Source organism: Electrona antarctica (genome assembly GCF_951216825.1).
Source record: "Electrona antarctica genome assembly, chromosome: 7".
NCBI lineage: Eukaryota > Metazoa > Chordata > Actinopteri > Myctophiformes > Myctophidae > Electrona > Electrona antarctica.
Window position 1 is genome coordinate 35818462 of NC_136812.1, and position 23621 is coordinate 35842082.

General features: G+C 43.1%; 2 protein-coding genes across 2 annotated transcripts in view; both read right to left on the reverse strand.

Moving 5' to 3' along the window:
• Positions 1-1640: 1640 nt before the first annotated feature.
• On the reverse strand, positions 1641-20726 carry LOC306926466 (uncharacterized protein). The gene is made up of 7 exons (XM_079505771.1): positions 20614-20726; positions 14241-14494; positions 6872-6991; positions 6312-6438; positions 4378-4458; positions 3513-3553; positions 1641-2368 (listed from the first exon to the last, which is right to left on the reverse strand). The coding sequence occupies exons 1-7, from the start codon at positions 20705-20707 to the stop codon at positions 2081-2083; spliced, it is 1005 nt and encodes a 334-aa protein (XP_079361897.1). The 5' UTR covers positions 20708-20726; the 3' UTR covers positions 1641-2080.
• A 300-nt stretch (positions 20727-21026) lies between these two features.
• LOC306926215 (uncharacterized protein) overlaps positions 21027-23621 on the reverse strand; it is a gene marked incomplete at its 3' end in the record, with an annotated part of 7562 nt that continues 4967 nt past the window's right edge. The window contains exons 4-8 of the mRNA XM_079505479.1: positions 23228-23234; positions 22621-22677; positions 22249-22278; positions 22052-22101; positions 21027-21083 (exon numbers count right to left, since the gene is read on the reverse strand). Of these exons, the coding sequence (XP_079361605.1) occupies positions 21027-21083; positions 22052-22101; positions 22249-22278; positions 22621-22677; positions 23228-23234 (201 nt within the window). The remainder of the gene's footprint in view (positions 21084-22051; positions 22102-22248; positions 22279-22620; positions 22678-23227; positions 23235-23621) is intronic.

A 23621-nucleotide genomic window follows, 5' to 3' on the forward strand; every position in this document is an offset into this window, starting at 1 on the left:
GATGCCTGTCAGTCACAATGTGGGACAGACAGGGTCTCAATTTGAACACTGATGCCTGTCAGTCACAATGTGGGACAGGGTCTCAATTTGAACACTGATGCCTGTCAGTCACAATGTGGGACAGGGTCTCAATTTGAACACTGATGCCTGTCAGTCACAATGTGGGACAGACAGGGTCTCAATGTGAACACTGATGCCTGTCAGTCACAATGTGGGACAGACAGGGTCTCAATGTGAACACTGATGCCTGTCAGTCACAATGTGGGACAGACAGGGTCTCAATTTGAACACTGATGCCTGTCAGTCACAATGTGGGACAGACAGGGTCTCAATGTGAACACTGATGCCTGTCAGTCACAATGTGGGACAGGGTCTCAATTTGAACACTGATGCCTGTCAGTCACAATGTGGGACAGGGTCTCAATTTGAACACTGATGTCTGTCAGTCACAATGTGGGACAGGGTCTCAATTTGAACACTGATGCCTGTCAGTCACAATGTGGGACAGACAGGGTCTCAATGTGAACACTGATGACTGTCAGTCACAATGTGGGACAGGGTCTCAATTTGAACACTGATGCCTGTCAGTCACAATGTGGGACAGACAGGGTCTCAATGTGAACACTGATGCCTGACAGTCACAATGTGGGACAGACAGGGTCTCAATGTGAACACTGATGCCTGTCAGTCACAATGTGGGACAGGGTCTCAATGTGAACACTGATGCCTGTCAGTCACAATGTGGGACAGACAGGGTCTCAATGTGAACACTGATGCCTGTCAGTCACAATGTGGGACAGGGTCTCAATGTGAACACTGATGCCTGTCAGTCACAATGTGGGACAGGGTCTCAATTTGAACACTGATGCCTGTCAGTCACAATGTGGGACAGACAGGGTCTCAATGTGAACACTGATGCCTGTCAGTCACAATGTGGGACAGGGTCTCAATTTGAACACTGATGCCTGTCAGTCACAATGTGGGACAGACAGGGTCTCAATGTGAACACTGATGCCTGACAGTCACAATGTGGGACAGACAGGGTCTCAATGTGAACACTGATGCCTGTCAGTCACAATGTGGGACAGGGTCTCAATGTGAACACTGATGCCTGTCAGTCACAATGTGGGACAGACAGGGTCTCAATGTGAACACTGATGCCTGTCAGTCACAATGTGGGACAGACAGGGTCTCAATGTGAACACTGATGCCTGTCAGTCACAATGTGGGACAGACAGGGTCTCAATGCGAACACTGATGCCTGTCAGTCACAATGTGGGACAGGGTCTCAATTTGAACACTGATGCAATGTGGGACAGGGTCTCAATGTGAACACTGATGCCTGTCAGTCACAATGTGGGACAGACAGGGTCTCAATGTGAACACTGATGCCTGTCAGTCACAATGTGGGACAGACAGGGTCTCAATGTGAACACTGATGCCTGTCAGTCACAATGTGGGACAGACAGGGTCTCAATGTGAACACTGATGCCTGTCAGTCACAATGTGAACACTGTGGCACCACCTGAATTACACTGTTAATGTTTAGAAACTCCTGCCACATTACGGTACGTCAATATGCTAATCTTTACTGATACAGTATTGCATTGATTGAGTGAATACTTTATTGCGGTCAAACACATGTCCAAAGGGATATCACATGGTCTTGTTTCCATTCAGGTCCTGCGTATTCAATCGTGACATGAAAAATAACAACACAATTCAAATCATCGTAAAAAGTAATTAAAAAAAAATAAACAAGATACAGTATGTTGTACAGGTTAGGGAAAATGAAGGGAGTCATAAACACCACAGCCTGAGGTCACAGAGGTCAACTTTACAAAATATCAGTTTCCATTACAGGACAGACTGGACAAACTTTTATACTCGACGTTTAACCATCTGAACCCCAGCATTGCTATTCTGGGGACGAACATTCACCTAAAATAGTGTCAATCGATAAATGATTTTTGTCACCGAGTCATATAAATCTAAAAGTCTTTATACTAAGACCCAAGTTGGTAGAGAACTAAAACTACAAGGCATCCTTCCTTGTCTGACTGTCATACACTGTTGTGTATTATAGAGAAAGAACCCAGTCCCTGAGTTGTGTATTATAAGTGTTGTGAACCTCTGGATCTCTGAGAAGTTTGAGGAAGTCCGATGAAGAGCTCTCTCCTCTAGACATCAGCGCATCAATCAGGTCATAACAAGCATCTTCTGGTAGTGCTTTGCTCTTCAGATGTTGGTACACTCTGTCATCAACCAGCTCTCCAGAGTGTGCATGCTGCAGAATCAACTGGAAGTCTGCTTGGAGCCACCTGGCCAGTTTCACCTTGTTCTTCTTTAAGATTTGCACAGAGGGTTCCTGTCAAAGGGAGTAGCAGGCAATGTGTATGAAGTGTAACAATACCATGTGACCTTCTATCAAGGGGAGTAGCAGGCAATGTGTATGAAGTGTAACAATACAATGTGACCTTCTATCAAAGGGAGTAGCAGGCAATGTGTATGAAGTGTAACAATACCATGTGACCTTCTATCAAGGGGAGTAGCAGGCAATGTGTATGAAGTGTAACAATACCATGTGACCTATCAAAGGGAGTAGCAACTAGCAGGCAATGTGTACCAAGTGTAACAATACCATGTGACCTTCTATCAAAGGGAGTAGCAGGCAATGTGTACCAAGTGTAACAATACCATGTGACCTTCTATCAAAGGGAGTAGCAACTAGCAGGCAATGTGTACCAAGTGTAACAATACCATGTGACCTTCTATCAAAGGGAGTAGCAGGCAATGTGTACCAAGTGTAACAATACCATGTGACCTTCTATCAAAGGGAGTAGCAACTAGCAGGCAATGTGTATGAAGTGTAACAATACCATGTGACCTTCTATCAAGGGGAGTAGCAGGCAATGTGTACCAAGTGTAACAATACCATGTGACCTTCTATCAAAGGGAGTAGCAACTAGCAGGCAATGTGTACCAAGTGTAACAATACCATGTGACCTTCTATCAAAGGGAGTAGCAGGCAATGTGTACCAAGTGTAACAATACCATGTGACCTTCTATCAAAGGGAGTAGCAACTAGCAGGCAATGTGTACCAAGTGTAACAATACCATGTGACCTTCTATCAAAGGGAGTAGCAGGCAATGTGTACCAAGTGTAACAATACCATGTGACCTATCAAAGGGAGTAGCAACTAGCAGGCAATGTGTATGAAGTGTAACAATAACATGTGACCTATCAAGGGGAGTAGCAGGCAATGTGTACCAAGTGTAACAATACCATGTGACCTTCTATCAAAGGGAGTAGCAACTAGCAGGCAATGTGTATGAAGTGTAACAATACCATGTGACCTTCTATCAAGGGGAGTAGCAGGCAATGTGTATGAAGTGTAACAGCCATGTGACCTTCTATCAAAGGGAGTAGCAGGCAATGTGTATGAAGTGTAACAATACCATGTGACCTGATTTTGAGTCGCTGTATTTGCCAGAAAACCTGGAGTATTTACCTGAGTGGAAGAAGCCATGGTCTTCTCTGTGTGAGGCACAGCTGAAACGCAAAGAAGGAATTCATTGAATGAATTTGTGAATAATAGTAATAATAATAATAATAATACTAATACTCTCAGCTTGCAGGCTGGCTCATAGGGGTCGAGTGGGAGGATCTCAGCTCACAGGCTGGCTCATAGGGGTCGAGTGGGAGGATCTCAGCTCACAGGCTGGCTCATAGGGGTCGAGTGGGAGGATCTCAGCTCACAGGCTGGCTCATAGGGGTCGAGTGGGAGGATCTCAGCTCACAGGCTGGCTCATAGGGGTCGAGTGGGAGGATCTCAGCTCACAGGCTGGCTCATAGGGGTCGAGTGGGAGGATCTCAGCTCGCAGGCTGGCTCATAGGGGTCGAGTGGGAGGATCTCAGCTCACAGGCTGGCTCATAGGGGTCGAGTAGGTCCGAGATGAACGACGGAGCAAGGAATGTGAAAAGCAGTATTTTAAAGTGAATTCTAAAGGAGATGGGCAGCCAGTGGGAGTGCATGTGTTTGGTCCGACGATTCATTGATCCGAAACCTCAAACCCTAACCTAACCATAACCGCAAGCACGGGAGCAGGCGCTAGTCCGAGGTGCGGACGCATGTCGAACCAATGCCCCGTCGGACCATAGTATGCCTCCCAGCCAGTGGAGGAAGGCCAGGATAGGTGTGATGTGGTCAAACTTTCTTGCACCTGTTAAGAGGCGGGCTGCTGCGTTATGGACCAATTGTAGACGGTGAATACGACTATATACTGTATGTAATACTGAAACTCCCCGATATCTCACTAATTAAACCCAGAATAAAAAATGATTCTGGAACTGTAAGTCACATCGATCACACTTACACATTTTCCGTTTGCTCGAGCCCGGCCGAGACCAACCAAGAAGATGTTTCCAGCTTGGCTTTTTCTCAGTGACCAAGTCATCTGACGCAAGGTAAACAGATATAGGTATTATCATTCAGAAATACACTGCATAGTCACAAACAATATTAATGAAGCTGACAATCATCTCAGTAGACAGGTAGCTGTGAATACATAAAGACAATCATCTCAGTAGACAGGTGACTGTGTACATAAAGACAACATGTCAGTAGACAGGTAGCTGTGAATACATAAATACATTCATCTCAGTAGACAGGTGACTGTGTACATAAAGACAACATCTCAGTAGACAGGTAGCTGTGAATACATAAAGACAATCATCTCAGTAGACAGGTAGCTGTGAATACATAAAGACAATCATCTCAGTAGACAGGTAGCTGTGAATACATAAATACATTCATCTCAGTAGACAGGTGACTGTGTACATAAAGACAACATCTCAGTAGACAGGTAGCTGTGAATACATAAAGACAACATCTCAGTACACAGGTTGCTGTGAATACATAAAGACAACATGTCAGTAGACAGGTTGCTGTGAATACATCAAGACAACATGTCAGTAGACAGGTAGCTGTGTACATAAAGACAACATCTCAGTAGACAGGTAGCTGTGAATACATAAAGACAACATGTCAGTAGACAGGTTGCTGTGAATACATAAAGACAACATGTCAGTAGACAGGTTGCTGTGAATACATAAAGACAACATGTCAGTAGACAGGTTGCTGTGAATACATAAAGACAACATGTCAGTAGACAGGTAGCTGTGAATACATAAAGACAACATGTCAGTAGACCGGTAGCTGTGAATACATAAAGACAACATGTCAGTAGACAGGTAGCTGTGAATACATAAAGACAACATGTCAGTAGACCGGTAGCTGTGAATACATAAAGACAACATGTCAGTAGACAGGTGGCTGTGAATACATAAAGACAATCATCTCAGTAGACAGGTAGCTGTGTACATAAAGACAATCATCTCAGTAGACAGGTGGCTGTGAATACATAAAGACAATCATCTCAGTAGACAGGTAGCTGTGTACATAAAGACAACATGTCAGTAGACAGGTAGCTGTGTACATAAAGACAACATGTCAGTAGACAGGTAGCTGTGTACATAAAGACAATCATCTCAGTAGACAGGTGGCTGTGTACATAAAGACAATCATCTCAGTAGACAGGTGGCTGTGAATACATAAAGACAATCATCTCAGTAGACAGGTGGCTGTGAATACATAAAGACAATCATCTCAGTAGACAGGTAGCTGTGTACATAAAGACAACATGTCAGTAGACAGGTAGCTGTGTACATAAAGACAATAATCTCAGTAGACAGGTGGCTGTGTACATAAAGACAATCATCTCAGTAGACAGGTGGCTGTGAATACATAAAGACAATCATCTCAGTAGACAGGTAGCTGTGTACATAAAGACAACATGTCAGTAGACAGGTGACTGTGTGCATAAAGACAATTATCTCAGTAGACAGGTAGCTGTGTACATAAAGACAACATGTCAGTAGACAGGTGACTGTGTGCATAAAGACAATTATCTCAGTAGACAGGTAGCTGTGTACATAAAGACAACATGTCAGTAGACAGGTGACTGTGTGCATAAAGACAATCATCTCAGTAGACAGGTGGCTGTGTGCATAAAGACAATCATCTCAGTAGACAGGTGGCTGTGTGCATAAAGACAATCATCTCAGTAGACAGGTGACTGTGTGCATAAAGACAATCATCTCAGTAGACAGGTAGCTGTGTACATAAAGACAACATCTCAGTAGACAGGTGACTGTGTGCATAAAGACAACATCTCAGTAAACAGGTGGCTGTGTGCATAAAGAACAATCATCAGGTGACTGCTGTGCATGCGGTATAGCCGGTAGGTACCTTGTCGAATGGTTGCAGTCCATGCCGTAACATCTGAACCACTCGCCTTCAGATTCAACTTGAAGGGAGGAGTCTGCTCATAGTATGCTTCAAAGAAACCTCTGGGTTTCACGGTGAATGGCATGTACTGCACACACATTAACAATAATAACATTAATAATCATCTGGCATCATACATTCATAATAAATACAACATGTTCATACTGAAATGAAATTATTATTTTGTGTTTTACTGTCCACTATTTGATGAATTAAAAATATATTTTTGTAAAATGTCAAGTATTTGTGTTTACTGAAACCGAAACAGTTTTTCATAATCATCTAACCAATTAAATAAAGTTAAGGTACTTTTGCATTAGCAAATTTCCTAGGTAGGGCACGGGAAAAAAGGCAGAATTTGAGTTTGAAAAACAGAGTTTTTATTTTATTTAACTATGCAATATTGATGCAGTGATTTATATGTTGTGTCCTATAAGTCCAAGTGGGCGTGGCACCTGTGGTGCATGACACAAAAAATAATCTATCTAACCACCTTCACCATCTAGTATCTACACACACACCTGGGGATCGATTTCCCCACGTGGCTCACTGGTCAGATGGTAGTTCTCGTCTCCCATCAAACAGAAGGTGTTCTTGTCAATCGTAATGAAGCGTCCCTTCGTCAGCTTCTTGTTGATGTCCTGCCACACACAAGGACAACACGCGCACACACACACACACACACACACACACACACACACACACACACACACACACACACACACACACACACACACACACACACACACACACACACACACACACACACACACACACACACACACACACACACACACACACGGACAGACGGACAGAAAGATGCAGGAGATTAGGGAACGATAAAAACAAACAAACAAATAAAGCGGCATCTTCTTTTCAGACGATGACTTATTGACCATGTGTTGCATTTTTAATAAAAGCACACCCATGTCATGTGACTAGACTAGTGAAGAATCATTAACTCAGCACACCCATGTCATGTGACTAGACTAGTGAAGAATCCTTAACTCACACCCATGTCATGTGACTAGACTAGTGAATAATCATTAACTCAGCACACCCATGTCATGTGACTAGACTAGTGAAGAATCATTAACTCACACCCATGTCATGTGACTAGACTAGTGAAGAATCATTAACTCACACCCATGTCATGTGACTAGACTAGTGAAGAATCATTAACTCACACCCATGTCATGTGACTAGACTAGTGAAGAATCATTAACTCACACCCATGTCATGTGACTAGACTAGTGAAGAATCATTAACTCAGCACACCCATGTCATGTGACTAGACTAGTGAAGAATCATTAACTCACACCCATGTCATGTGACTAGACTAGTGAAGAATCATTAACTCACACCCATGTCATGTGACTTGACTAGTGAAGAATCATTAACTTACACCCATGTCATGTGACTAGACTAGTGAAGAATCATTAACTCACACCCATGTCATGTGACTAGACTAGTGAAGAATCATTAACTCACACCCATGTCATGTGACTAGACTAGTGAAGAATCATTAACTCAGCACACCCATGTCATGTGACTAGACTAGTGAAGAATCATTAACTCACACCCATGTCATGTGACTAGACTAGTGAAGAATCATTAACTCAGCACACCCATGTCATGTGACTAGACTAGTGAAGAATCATTAACTCAGCACACCCATGTCATGTGACTAGACTAGTGAATAATCATTAACTCACACCCATGTCATGTGACTAGACTAGTGAAGAATCATTAACTCACACCCATGTCATGTGACTAGACTAGTGAAGAATCATTAACTCACACCCATGTCATGTGACTAGACTAGTGAAGAATCATTAACTCAGCACACCCATGTCATGTGACTAGACTAGTGAAGAATCATTAACTCACACCCATGTCATGTGACTAGACTAGTGAAGAATCATTAACTCACACCCATGTCATGTGACTAGACTAGTGAAGAATCATTAACTCACACCCATGTCATGTGACTAGACTAGTGAAGAATCATTAACTCAGCACACCCATGTCATGTGACTAGACTAGTGAAGAATCATTAACTCAGCACACCCATGTCATGTGACTAGACTAGTGAATAATCATTAACTCACACCCATGTCATGTGACTAGACTAGTGAAGAATCATTAACTCACACCCATGTCATGTGACTAGACTAGTGAAGAATCATTAACTCACACCCATGTCATGTGACTAGACTAGTGAAGAATCATTAACTCACACCCATGTCATGTGACTAGACTAGTGAAGAATCATTAACTCAGCACACCCATGTCATGTGACTAGACTAGTGAAGAATCATTAACTCACACCCATGTCATGTGACTAGACTAGTGAAGAATCATTAACTCACACCCATGTCATGTGACTTGACTAGTGAAGAATCATTAACTCACACCCATGTCATGTGACTAGACTAGTGAAGAATCATTAACTCACACCCATGTCATGTGACTAGACTAGTGAAGAATCATTAACTCACACCCATGTCATGTGACTAGACTAGTGAAGAATCATTAACTCAGCACACCCATGTCATGTGACTAGACTAGTGAAGAATCATTAACTCACACCCATGTCATGTGACTAGACTAGTGAAGAATCATTAACTCAGCACACCCATGTCATGTGACTAGACTAGTGAAGAATCATTAACTCACACCCATGTCATGTGACTAGACTAGTGAAGAATCATTAACTCACACCCATGTCATGTGACTAGACTAGTGAAGAATCATTAACTCACACCCATGTCATGTGACTAGACTAGTGAAGAATCATTAACTCACACCCATGCCATGTGACTAGACTAGTGAAGAATCATTAACTCAGCACACCCATGTCATGTGACTAGACTAGTGAAGAATCATTAACTCACACCCATGTCATGTGACTAGACTAGTGAAGAATCATTAACTCACACCCATGTCATGTGACTAGACTAGTGAAGAATCATTAACTCACACCCATGTCATGTGACTAGACTAGTGAAGTTTTTTCTACTTTTTCTTCCTTTATTTGTTCTGTTTATCTTCTTTATTATCTGTTTGTCTTAATTGTCTTCTGTCTGTGTTTTTTATACTCTGGGCCAATTTAACTGTTTACATTCAGAAGCTCAGTTGGCACACTATCAGATTGTATTTCTGAAACTGAACAAAGAGATAGGACTAATTGCAATCAATTGAGCTATCAATAACAGCTCACTTGATCTCTTAGCTCCGCCTTCACTTTTGAAAAACTCTTCAGCCCCTATATAGGCTGCTCAGTTTCAGAGACACTCTGGGTAGCGGTCTGACTCTGCATTTGCTTGTAAACCTGCACTTTTGAGGGAATCCAAGGAATTCATGGAAAAATACATTTTGATTTTACGACTTACGGTTCAAGAGTTATATAGTGGGCTGTTATAGCGCCACCATGATGTAATTCCTTTTCAATTTATTCTCATAATTATTATTATTCCCCCCCAAGTCTTGTAAATATGGCGCTTATGGTTTCCAGGGGAAAAAATACTTGAATTGGAGCCTTGATTGGTCTTCGATCTTCCCATTATAAGTCTATTGAGAACTAATGAATAAATATCAATTAAACTATACAACATTTCTCTTAGCAATGAGCAAGCACACCGATTACCGATGAAGCCGGTCGATTTGACATATGGCTCGACTGCATGCAGCAAAAACTGTGGGAGGAGTAGCGTGCCAAAGTATCGCTCATTTACAATAACAATAGTCTGGTTGGTTGACCTGTTAGGGTATAGTCTGGTTGGTTGACCTGTTAGGACATAGTCTGGTTGGTTGACCTGTTAGGACATAGTCTGGTTGGTTGACCTGTTAGGGTATAGTCTGGTTGGTTGACCTGTTAGGACATAGTCTGGTTGGTTGACCTGTTAGGGTATAGTCTGGTTGGTTACCCTGTTAGGACATAGTCTGGTTGGTTGACCTGTTAGGACATAGTCTTGTTGGTTGACCTGTTAGGACATAGTCTGGTTGGTTGACCTGTTAGGACATAGTCTGGTTGGTTGACCTGTTAGGACATAGTCTGGTTGGTTGACCTGTTAGGACATAGTCTGGTTGGTTGACCTGTTAGGACATAGTCTGGTTGGTTGACCTGTTAGGACATAGTCTGGTTGGTTGACCTGTTAGGACATAGTCTGGTTGGTTGACCTGTTAGGACATCGTCTGGTTGGTTGACCTGTTAGGACATAGTCTGGTTGGTTGACCTGTTAGGGTATAGTCTGGTTGGTTGACCTGTTAGGGTATAGTCTGGTTGGTTGACCTGTTAGGACATAGTCTGGTTGGTTGACCTGTTAGGGTATAGTCTGGTTGGTTGACCTGTTAGGACATAGTCTGGTTGGTTGACCTGTTAGGACATAGTCTGGTTGGTTTACCTGTTAGGGTATAGTCTGGTTGGTTACCCTGTTAGGGTATAGTCTGGTTGGTTGACCTGTTAGGGTATAGTCTGGTTGGTTGACCTGTTAGGGTATAGTCTGGTTGGTTGACCTGTTAGGACATAGTCTGGTTGGTTGACCTGTTAGGACATAGTCTGGTTGGTTGACCTGTTAGGGTATAGTCTGGTTGGTTACCCTGTTAGGACAGTTGGTTGACCTGTTAGGGTATAGTCTGGTTGGTTGACCTGTTAGGACATAGTCTGGTTGGTTACCCTGTTAGGACAGTTGGTTGACCTGTTAGGGTATAGTCTGGTTACCCTGTTAGGACATAGTCTGGTTGGTTGACCTGTTAGGGTATAGTCTGGTTACCCTGTTAGGACATAGTCTGGTTGGTTGACCTGTTAGGGTATAGTCTGGTTACAACCACACTAATTACAAAGTGCAAAGACTGAATTTTTTAGATTAATATGGCAAAGGGATTTAGGATGTGAAATAAGTGAGGAGAAATGGTCAAATATAATTTCCAAAGTTTGGTGGGCCACTAGGGATATTAGAAGCAAATTTATACATTACAAAACTGTTTAGGAAGGATTTGGAAGACAAACGGTGTTGGAAGTGTAAGGGGGAAAATGGTACATTTTTACATGCTTTTTGGAAATGTCCTGTGGTTTTACCCTTCTGGAAGGAGGAGGTACTGAGGAATGTCCTGTGGTTTTACCCTTCTGGAAGGAGGAGGTACTGAGGAATGTCCTGTGGTTTTACCCTTCTGGAAGGAGGAGGTACTGAGGAATGTCCTGTGGTTTTACCCTTCTGGAAGGAGGAGGTACTGAGGAATGTCCTGTGGTTTTACCCTTCTGGAAGGAGGAGGTACTGAGGAATGTCCTGTGGTTTTACCCTTCTGGAAGGAGGAGGTACTGAGGAATGTCCTGTGGTTTTACCCTTCTGGAAGGAGGAGGTACTGAGGAATGTCCTGTGGTTTTACCCTTCTGGATGGAGGAGGTACTGAGGAATGTCCTGTGGTTTTACCCTTCTGGAAGGAGGAGGTACTGAGGAATGTCCTGTGGTTTTACCCTTCTGGATGGAGGAGGTACTGAGGAATGTCCTGTGGTTTTACCCTTCTGGATGGAGGAGGTACTGAGGAATGTCCTGTGGTTTTACCCTTCTGGAAGGAGGAGGTACTGAGGAATGTCCTGTGGTTTTACCCTTCTGGATGGAGGAGGTACTGAGGAATGTCCTGTGGTTTTACCATTCTGGATGGAGGAGGTACTGAGGAATGTCCTGTGGTTTTATCATTCTGGAAGGAGGTACTGAGGAAACTTGGAGAATGGCTGGGACTAACACTACCAGAATGCCCTTCTGTCTCTTGGGAGATGGCACGGTGTTGCCACTAGGGGTCACCAAGGTTCTGTCTCTTGGGAGATGGCACAGTGTTGCCACTAGGGGTCACCAAGGTTCTGTCTCTTGGGAGATGGCACAGTGTTGCCACTAACCCCCTTTTTGAAACTAGCTCCTCGCCACTCGCCCTACACACTTCCCCTCGGTTTGAGCATAGATATATAAATAATAGAGACGGCACCGGAATCCCCCTCCCATCCACTTGCATTGCATTGTGTCTCTATTATTTATATATCTATGCTCAAACCGAGTGGAAGTGTGTAGGGCGAGTGGCGAGGAGCTAGTTTCAAAAAGGGCCTAGGGGTCACCAAGCTTCTGTCTCTTGGGAGATGGCTTGCCACTAGGGGTCACCTAGGTTCTGTCTCTTGGGAGATGGCACAGTGTTGCCACTATGGGTCACCAAGGCACAACATGCATTAGTGACTGCATGTCTTATAGTCAGGTAAATAAATGCCAGAGGTCGACCATAGCCGCCATCATAAATGTGATGAGGTCAGCACATTGGCTATGGCCGAATTTAGCCCAAGGAGTATTTTTCGTGCAAAACAAATGCTTGGAAACCCCTAGTTTGACACGTCACATGCTACTTAAAGCATATTGAAATTTAGAAAAATATTGGCTTATAATAGGTTATCAATAGGGCAATCTTGGATTAAGGCAGATTTAGGGTATTAGCAGTGAGCAGATTAGGGTAGATTTTTTATCCTGGCTAGTAGACCTAATGTCCTGTCAGAATCACCCTGGCTAGTAGACCTAATGTCCTGTCAGAATCACCCTGGCTAGTAGACCTAATGTCTTGTCAGAATCACCCTGGCTAGTAGACCTAATGTCCTGTCAGAATCACCCTGGCTAGTAGACCTAATGTCCTGTCAGAATCACCCTGGCTAGTAGACCTAATGTCCTGTCAGAATCAGGTGAGAAACAAAATAATGCAATTTTGTCCAACCTGAGTGGATTTTTTCCTTTATTTATTTATTTATTATCACTGCAGCCAGGTTGGTACTGAGAAACTGGAAGAGCTCGTCTAAGAGCTCACAGACTGGACCCGACGTATAACTGCATCTTTTGAATACTCAATTGCAAAGAGGAACAATGTCAAAGGAAAGTTCCATTTAATATGGGACTATTTCTATGAAAGGATTGTTGCATTAACACGTATTACATTACAGATGATATAATCACTAATGTCAACAGAATGTGGAGGGGTGTAGTACTGGTGTTGTACATTAGGGGAGGTTTTTGACTGCTAGTTGTGTTTTGTGTTTTTGTCTGTTTTTTCCAGTCTTTTTCTTGTGTGTAAGTCATGTGTAGTTTGGATGCCTAATTGAAAAATCATTAAAAAAGAGTCTGAAGAGGTGGGTTTTCAGAGTACGGCAGAAGGTTGGGAGTGAGTCTGTAGTTCTGATTGTAGTTGTAATCTAATCAAACAATAAAAACCTGTTGACATTGAGTTCAATGAATATACCCAAAGCATGAATATATCCTAAACAACTAATTCTTAAAGGAGAATTCCTGCTAGAAGGCTTTCTTACCATTATTTTTTGTTGTTACGTCCCCAACAAAGAGGTCCAGGTGTTGTGCAAAAGTGCATTATTGGCTATTTCCCCTAATAGCCTATAAGCCCTCAATGGGGGTTGGGTTTTTGTGCTAATTTGCTTATTTCCATTGAAATAAGTAGTAAAGTGTGCCACTTGGGATACTATTTACATTATGTAGAGAGGATATATACAAAAGATATTTTGAGCGATGGAAATAAGCGACTTAGCACAACACCCCATAGCCCCATTCAATTCAATTCAATGCAATTCAATGCAATTCATTGAGGGCTTATATTAGGGGAAATAGCCAATAATGCACTTTTGCACAAAATAACACCTGGACCTCTTTGGTGGGGACGTAACAACTACAAATATCACCTGGACCCCTTTGGTGGGGGACGTAACAACTACAAATAAAGGTAAGAAAGCCTTCTAGCATAGAATTCTCCTTTAACTTAACACCTGCACTCTAAACTCTAAACATAAACAAATATAGTGATACATGTTCCACATGATTATCATGATATAAAAGCCATAGTTGTTCTGCTCACTTTAACATGCGAGGAGTTGCTGGCGAGGTAGATGCGGAAACAGTGAATGTCGACAGTAGGCCTACTGCACAGAACCTGGTAGAGCAGCACCTCTCCGTGGTGTCGGTCCTGCTGCGTGGCGCGGGCGATGGCGCCCACAGGGGACAGCGAGGACACTGACCACTTCACATGACTACCAGAGGACTGGACTGTCTCAATGACGGGCTGCTTTCCAGTGACGTGTAGGACACCAAACACCGCCTCTCTCTCCTGGCCTGCAGGGGGGGGTAGTGAGGAGGAGGAAGGATGGAGGGACACTTTTATGGAGACAACAAGACAAAATGCATGGAGGACAAACAAGTTGAACAGAAATATCACTAATTTGTTTTGAATTCACTGTATTGTATAATACTAGAGCGGTGTCCGGCTGTAGAGCACAGAGTCGGTAACGATGGAAGTTGGACATCCATGCCCCACCCCCATGCCCCACCTGGCTATGCAGTACCCGTTGTACCCGTGTCAGAGTACCCGTTGTACCCGTGTCAGAGTACTCGTTGTACCCGTGTCAGAGTACCCGTTGTACCCGTGTCAGAGTACCCGTTGTACCCGTGTCAGAGTACCCATTGTACCCGTGTCAGAGTACCCGTTGTACCCGTGTCAGAGTACCCGTTGTACCCGTGTCAGAGTACCCGTTGTACCACCCATCTCTCTGTGTCCCTTTAAGGCCCATATATGGAGATGTCTGTGTCCCTTTATTCCTATATTATAGGAATAATAAAGGACTCCATATATTATATGGAGTTCTGTGTCAGGCATGCCCAAATATGAAGTGTGTTGCCTAATCTCAATGTGACGTCATGGAATCTACAGGTGAGGTCCACTGGCAGAACCTGGCCAGAGTTTTTTGTGGCGCTTCTGGACAACTGTGGGTCCGACAGACTTGACACCGGGCACTGCTCAGTTGTACAGTCAATAATACATATATAATATAATATAATAATAATAATATATAACAGTAGGCTATATATAATATATTAGGGATGTCCCGATACACTTTTTTCACTTCCGATCCGATCCCGATACCTCAATTTCTGTGTTAGCCGATACCGATACCCAATACTGATACCAGTGTTTTGATCTGGTGTTGTGTTTATAGCTATCTAGCTATATATCTGGTGTTGTGTTTATAGCTATCTAGCTATATATCTGGTGTTGTGTTTATAGCCATCTAGCTCACTCATTCTTGAGATAAGGGACAAAACCTTTTTCAAATCAGATTTTTTTTTTTAAAGAAACCATTAAAATGAAATGGATGTATTTGTAGACACAGGTCTCAACTACCAATCTTGAGAAGGAACAGGTTTTTCGCATAACATTTATTTCTAAAATGGGACATTTATGCACTTTATAACTGATTTATGTCAACTCCGTCAGACACACTAAAATCCCTTTTATTTTAATTTGATAATTTCAACAATACTATAAAGTCCTCAGTTATCTTATAATGGCTTTTAGTAGTCAAGTTAAGTAATACAATTAATTTAATATTGTTTTATTCCAATATCACACTATTATGAAATATCCCATTTCTCAAATCCTTCATTTTCAACCTTTACTTTCAATATTATAACATAAAAACCATGTTAAAAACCATAAAAAGCATAATTAAGTAGTATTTCAGTTGGTGTTTCAATACATAAGCACAAAATATTTGACATCGAATCATCTATTTCTTTGGAAATTAACAAAAACATCATGTGACCAACGTCTGACGGAGTTGACGGACATCTGACGGAGTTGACAAGTTGAACTGATTTAGGTTCTAGACCACCTAGGATCTTGATTCTGGTAACTAATCCCACATTTCCAAGGATGAGGAATACAGTGGTACTATTTAGATTTGCCCTGTGACCATGGCAGCCATTTTTCAAAATGGCCGCCACCTGCTGTTACTTTACAATAACTCAAGTTCTAGCTAGATTGATTCTGGTGACTAATCATACATTTTCAAGGATGTGGGATACATTGGTACTATTTAGATTTGTCCTGTGACCATGGTAGACATTTTTCAAAATGGCCGCCAACTTTCTGTTATTTCCCAATAACTCAAGTTCTACACCACCTAGGATCTTGATTCTGGTGACTAATACTACATTGTCAAGGATGAGGAATACAGTAGTACTATTTAGATTTATCCTGTGCCAATGGCAGCCCTTTTCAAAAATGGCGGACCTGCTATTATTTTACCAATTAGTCAGGGAATAATATCAGAATGTCAAATCTGGGAATACATTTCTTACCAAGAATTGTCTTGTTTGTAAAGGTGTCTACTAACATATCCCACATTGGTTTCTATTGAACCACCCTAGGGGAATTTTTGACAGCTGCTGAAAGTTGGGTACCATCAACAACCAATATAAGACTAAATGTTCTAAATTTCATTATGCTTTAAGTAGCATGTGGCATGTCAAACGAGGGGGTTTTCGTGATTCTGAATCCATTCCAAGCATTAGTTTTGCACGAAAAACACTCCTTGGGCTAAAAACGGCCATAGCCATCATCACAGATGTGATGAGGTCAGCACATTTGGGCAAGTGGCTATGGCCAAACTAGGGGGTCTATGGCCAAACTAGGGGTCAAACTCCTTGGGCTAAATTCGGCCAAATCCACTTGCCCAAATGTGCCCAAATGTGCTGACCTAATCACATTTGTGATGACGGCTATGGCCGTTTTCAGCCCAATGAGTGTTTTTCGTGCATAGCTAATACTTGGAATGCATTCAGAATCATGAAAACCCCCTAGTTTGACATGTCACATGCTATAAGCATAATGAACATTTTGCCTTATATTGGTTGTTGATGGTACACCAACTTTCAGCTGCTGTCAAAAGTTCCCTATAGGGTGGTTGAATATAAAGCAATGTGGGATATGTTAGTAGACACCCTTCCAAACACATTGGTGAAGAAATTTCTTGGTAAGGAATTTATTACCAGATTTTATTAATATCCCCATACTAAATAACTCTACTAAACTCTACTAAATAATGTTCTAGACCACCTATAGACCCGACTTCACCAACAGAGACCCGGGTGACACCTAAACAACACGTTTGGACAGCCCCACCAATTAGTGTTACGGAAAATAGCAAGTGTCTTGGAGGCAGCCAACATCTGTCGAGGCGATGGGGTGGCCTTTGAGAAGTTTGCGCTTCAAGTACAGTCGCTGGTAGGCATGCTAACAACCCTAGGCCCAGAGGGAGACACAGAACTTAGATGCGGCTCACAAGTTGCACGACTCCTCAACAAGCTGCCACCAGAGATAAGAGTTGAATTCCGCCGCACAATGCTCTGCGGCCCAGGAGCAACCAACACCCTGTTGGAGTTCTCGGAGTGGTTGAAGCACAAGTCCTAGCCATATAGCCTGTGCAAAGGCAAACACCTTGAAGTCCTGCTTGAGGTGAACAGTGAGCAAAAGACTCTGCCTCAACGGAAAACCTGAAGATCTGCCTTCAGAACTATCAGGCAGGATGTGCAGACACTGAAGGCATCAGTGTCGTTCTCTGTGTCCCCAGCATGTCAACCAAAGCAATGTTACCAAATCAAAGGAGCCTTCACCTCAAGTCACCTGGGGCTGGGTGAGCAATCGTATCCTGTATCTAGCCTCACAACTAAATACAGACACTTGGCCAGACTGCCGCTACAACGGTTTGAAAGGGTCAAACCCCTCATCCTGATTGGGGAAGACCACCCCACCTAATCACACCAACCGAACAATTGAGGTTGGGGCCTCCAGGTGGGCCAGCAGCCATCTGCACAAGACTGGGCTGGACCCTGCAGGAAAGCAATCTCCAGCCAAGACAATGTAAGAGCCCCAGAACACAGAGCTCATGAGGACGGAGAAACCCTGGCAGGAGGCCACCAAGATACAACGCCAAAGAGACCCAGAGTGTGCCACCGCTCGCAGTAAGGAAATCAACTGCTGCAGCAACGTTGTCATGAAAGGCAAGTCTCTACCAAAAAAACCCTGAACCTAATCGGGGTGTCAAGAGACCAAAGTTTCTCCCCCACAGTTCCCTGCAGTGGCCAGTGTAGTCAAACTGTGCGTCTGTGCCTGAAAGGGACAAGTCAAAGGCCATAAAGCCCACCTCCTGTAATGTCCTGTCAGTAGCAACTCAACCTGCACCTGAAATAATCCCTGACCCCTCCCAGAGAAAGTTCATCCTTGAAAATGTAATGATTAGTCGCCAGATCCAAGATCCTTGGTGGTCTAAAACTTGAGTTATTGGTAAAATAACAGCAGGTTGGTGGCCATTTTGAAAAACAATGGCTGCCATGGTCACAGGACAAATCTAAATAGTGCCACTGTATTGCTCATCTTTTAAAATGTATGATTACATTGATTAGTCACCAGAATCAAGATCCTAGGTGGTCTATAACTTGAATTATTGGTAAAATAACAGCAGGTTGGTGGCCATTTTGAAAAACAATGGCTGGCATGGTCACAGGACCAATCTAAATAGTACCACTGTATTCCTCATCTTTTAAAATGTATGATTAGTCACCAGAATCAAGATCCTAGGTGGTCTAAAACTTGAGTTATTGTAAAATAACAGCAGGTGGCGGCCATTTTGAAAAATGGCTGCCATGGTCATAGGGAAAATCTAAATTGTACCACTGTATCCCTCATCCTTGAAAATGTAATATTAGTCACCAGAATCAAGATCCTAGGTGGTGTAGAACTTGAGTTATTGTAAAATAACATCAGGTGGCGGCCATTTTGGAAGATGGCTGCCATGGTCACCACGAGACAAATCTGTGATGGCCCTATAGCCAAAAATGTTCCTTAAGGCATGCTCTAACTGTCTGCCAAATTAGAATACTTCCCATTATTCAAAAACTATAATTTTATTGTTTTGGGAACACTTTTGTCAACTCCGTCAGATACATGTCAACTCCGTCAGACACAAAACCTGATGGAGTTGACGTCTGACGGAGTTGACAAAAGGGCATTTGTTTTCATCTTAACCCTCTGTAGTACAATTTATCCATTTAGTTTTTTCTTCAGTTGTTAGCTAAACCTAACCCTAAACTAAAATACTAAACATTATTTTGGAATTCTTAACAAAGATCATAATAATGTCCTGACGGAGTTGACATGTAAAAGCTGTGACCACATTGATATCAACATTGTTTGTTTAAAATATCAAACAATTGAATGCTTGTCAGACCAGGTGCTCCACTGTTGCAACAAATATAAACAGGACTTGGAAAAGGAGTCTTCAGGCTAAATCTGTCGACAATATTTTCTGATTAATTTAAGACTTTTAAAAAACCTGACGGAGTTGACGGAGACGTGGGACACCCATTTGATATGAGATATTTAATTTAAAATATAAATTAAAATGAACTGTGTATATTGTTTGCTATGTTTTTGACAATCTACTTTCATTTAGTATGTATATTTATGTGATTGTGACAGTATTAGACACTTTTTTGGCAGTTTGAAATTGTGACAACTTGCTGGGGACAGGCTAAATACAGGCCTTTTTGGGTACAGTGCCTGCTTTTAACTAATTTAGATGGCATATGAAAAAATATATAATGAAATGAATGGCATAAGAATACACAACTGTATTACATTTAACTTTGCAAGTGCTTTTATTTTTATTAATTTATTTATTTTTAACATAAATAAGGCTCTTATGTGTGGGACATGTTTTTTCCACTTTTGTCCCTCATCTCAAGAATGAGTGATCTATATATCTGGTGTTGTGTTTATAGCTATCTAGCTATATATCTGGTGTTGTGTTTATAGCTATCTAGCTATATATCTGGTGTTGTGTTTATAGCTATCTAGCTATATATCTCGTGTTGTGTTTATAGCTATCTAGCTATATATCTCGTGTTGTGTTTATAGCTATATCTCGTGTTGTGTTTATAGCTATCTAGCTATATATCTCGTGTTGTGTTTATAGCTATATATCTCGTGTTGTGTTTATAGCTATCTAGCTATATATCTCGTGTTGTGTTTATAGCTATATATCTCGTGTTGTGTTTATAGCTATATATCTCGTGTTGTGTTTATAGCAGACTCCTCACTCAAATGTGCACTTGCAGTTTGGGCAACTCCAAAACAAACTTCACATGACCCAGCATTTTATTTACCTGCCATAGTGTCAACCCTTTCCTTAACCCCTGTGTCGGATCGGTGGTTAGACTGCAGGCATATTCACCGATACCGATGTGACCCGATGTGACCAAATAAGGGCCGATCCGATACCGATACAGCATCGGGACATCTCTAATAGATATTATATATACTGTTATAATAATGTTCTCACCAGCCAGGCACAGGGAGTGGGGGAGGTTGTACAGTCAATAAAACATGTTCTCACCAGCCAGGCACAGGGAGTGGGGGAGCTGGATGGACTTGAGGGCAGAGTGGTCCTTGTCCACGGTCTGTATGTTGAATATGGGCCCAGCAACCATCCAGGGGTTCTGGACTAACTCGTTGAACTTGGACCAGGACAGGATGGAGTAGACCACCAGAACTCGCTCAAACGCCTCCAATATCAAGCCTGTCAACTCACACTCATATGTGCCCTGTCCTTCCAGCTGAGCCCTAAGGAAGGAACGCACGCACGCACGCAATCACGCACGCACGCACGCACGCACGCACGCACGCACGCACGCACGCGCACATGCACACGCACACGCACACGCACACGCCAAAGTGAAAATGCTCACCATAAGGAATGAGAACATAATGAAAGCAGATCAACAGATGATGTCAAAGTGAAGTCCAGACTCACTGTAAGCGTCCTCTGGACAGTTTCTCGGGGGTGAACTTCTCACTGCCGTAGCTCTACCAAGCACACACACACACACACGCACACACACACGCACCCGCACACACACAAACACACACACACACACACACACACAAACAGGAGATCATTAAGGATCACCAACAACCGTGTTTTCTTCTTTTTCAATAAAGTGTGACCACATTTTATTAAGACATGGCCACGTCTTCACTAAGTCGTTCCCTCGACTTAAAGTAAAAGTACAAGTAAAAAAGCTATTGGAGTCAAACAGCACCATGTGGGCATCAGCCCTGTAGTCAGCAGCACCATGTGGGCCATGTAGTCAACAGCACCATGTGGGCATCAGCCCTATAGTCAACAGCACCATGTGGGCATCAGCCCTATAGTCAACAGCACCATGTGGGCATCAGCCCTATAGTCAGCAGCACCCTGTGGGCATCAGCCCTGTAGTCAGCAGCACCATGTGGGCATCAGCCATGTAGTCAGCAGCACCATGTGGGCATCAGCCATGTAGTCAGCAGCACCATGTGGGCATCAGCCCTATAGTCAACAGCACCATGTGGGCATCAGCCCTGTAGTCAACAGCACCATGTGGGCATCGGCCCTGTAGTCAACAGCACCATGTGGGCATCGGCCCTGTAGTCAACAGCACCATGTGGGCATCGGCCCTGTAGTCAACAGCACCATGTGGGCATCAGCCCTATAGTCAACAGCACCATGTGGGCATCAGCCCTATAGTCAACAGCACCATGTGGGCATCGGCCCTGTAGTCAACAGCACCATGTGGGCATCAGCCCTATAGTCAACAGCACCATGTGGGCATCGGCCCTGTAGTCAACAGCACCATGTGGGCATCGGCCCTATAGTCAACAGCACCATGTGGGCATCGGCCCTGTAGTCAACAGCACCATGTGGGCAATCATGATTTTTAAAATGCAAAATTCTATGTAATGTTTGAAATGTCTGTTTTCATTTGGTCTATAAATCCGGCTTTGATCAAACTGACCTGCTGGACATGATGGCATTTTTCACAGCATGGTCTGAAGTACAGCTGATCTGGAGGGACAAAACATTATGGTTACACAATAGTTCATAAATAAAAAAATAAATACAAATAAATAAATACATGCATTCATTCATCCCTCCCTCCATCCCTCCATCCATCCATCCATCCATCCATCCATCCATCCATCCTCATCCTACCATTATCAGAATCTTCAGGTTCCTTCAGCTCTGCACAGGAAGGACATTAAAGAGAAACCATTTAGTTGTGTTAATCCTGTTGTATTATTCACACCAACACTCACAGTTAAATGGTAAATGGTGCATTTATATAGCGCCTTTATCCAAGGCGCTTTACGTAGATTGTGCATCAATTCACCCATTCACACATTGATGGTGGCGGAAACCATGCAAGGCACCAACCTGCACATCAGGAGCAATTAGGGGTTCTTGTCTTGCTCAAGGACACTTCGACACTGACTCTGGAGGAGCCCACAGGGTTCGAACTGGCAACCAGCCACTCTACCCCTGAGCCACACCCGCCCCAGTTCATCGTAGTGTTAAATGTTTTACCTTCCTCTCCACTTATCTCCATCCTCTTCATCATCTTCATCAGGTCCATGCAGTCGTCTGTAGAGAGAATACACACAGAGGACAGTTAGTGGCTCAGGGGTAGAGTGGCCACTAGGGGGCAGCGGTGGCTCAGGGGTAGAGTGTCTGGATGGTAACCGCAAGGTTGCCAGTTCGAACCCGGGCTCCCCCAGAGATAGCCCTAACCACAGTGTACCGTTGTACCCTTAAGCCCTAACTAGTGTACTGTTGTACCCTTAAGCCCTAACTAGTGTACTGTTGTACCCTTAAGCCCTAACCAGTGTACTGTTGTACCCTTAAGCCCTAACTAGTGTACTGTTGTACCCTTAAGCCCTAACTAGTGTACTGTTGTACCCTTAAGCCCTAACTAGTGTACCGTTGTACCCTTAAGCCCTAACTAGTGTACCGTTGTACCCTTAAGCCCTAACTAGTGTACCGTTGTACCCTTAAGCCCTAACTAGTGTACTGTTGTACCCTTAAGCCCTAACTAGTGTACTGTTGTACCCTTAAGCCCTAACCACACCAAAGGGTGGAGATGGTTTTAGCGTTGTCCCTGCGGTGTGATTTGTCCTGTTGCACGTTGACCCACGTTGACCCTAGTGATTCAACGTATGGGATTCAACGGCCCAAAGCACACCAAAGGGTCGAGACGGTTTTAGACTTAACTCCTTGCAACCGTTTGGACCCAAGGAGTTGCATGCTGACCCTTTGGTGTGGTCAGGGCTTTACAGTGTAAAATATGAATATGATCCATGTCTCTCACCACAATCCTCATCCTCCTCTTCCTCCTCGTCCTCCTCGTCCTCCTCTTCCTCTGATGAGCTGCTCATAGACAAATCCTAAAACATTATGAGGAGAAATCATAAAACACAACCTTTCAGCCAGATTCAGCCAGTCTAAGAAATCAAATGAACATTCAGAATGTTACTGCATCTTTTACTTAACCTATAAACACAGTTGAATTATTCCACTTATTGATTTCT

Bases quoted from the DNA above. Each gene is read 5' to 3' on its own strand.
- LOC306926466 (XM_079505771.1), bottom strand. From the start codon at position 20,707: ATGGTTGCTGGGCCCATATTCAACATACAGACCGTGGACAAGGACCAC. The intron at 14,495-20,613 runs GTGAGAACATGT...CCCCCCCTGCAG, and splicing joins CCACTCCCTGTGCCTGGCTG to GCCAGGAGAGAGAGGCGGTG. The intron at 6,992-14,240 runs GTGAGCAGAACA...TGTGTGTGGCAG, and splicing joins GCAACTCCTCGCATGTTAAA to GACATCAACAAGAAGCTGAC.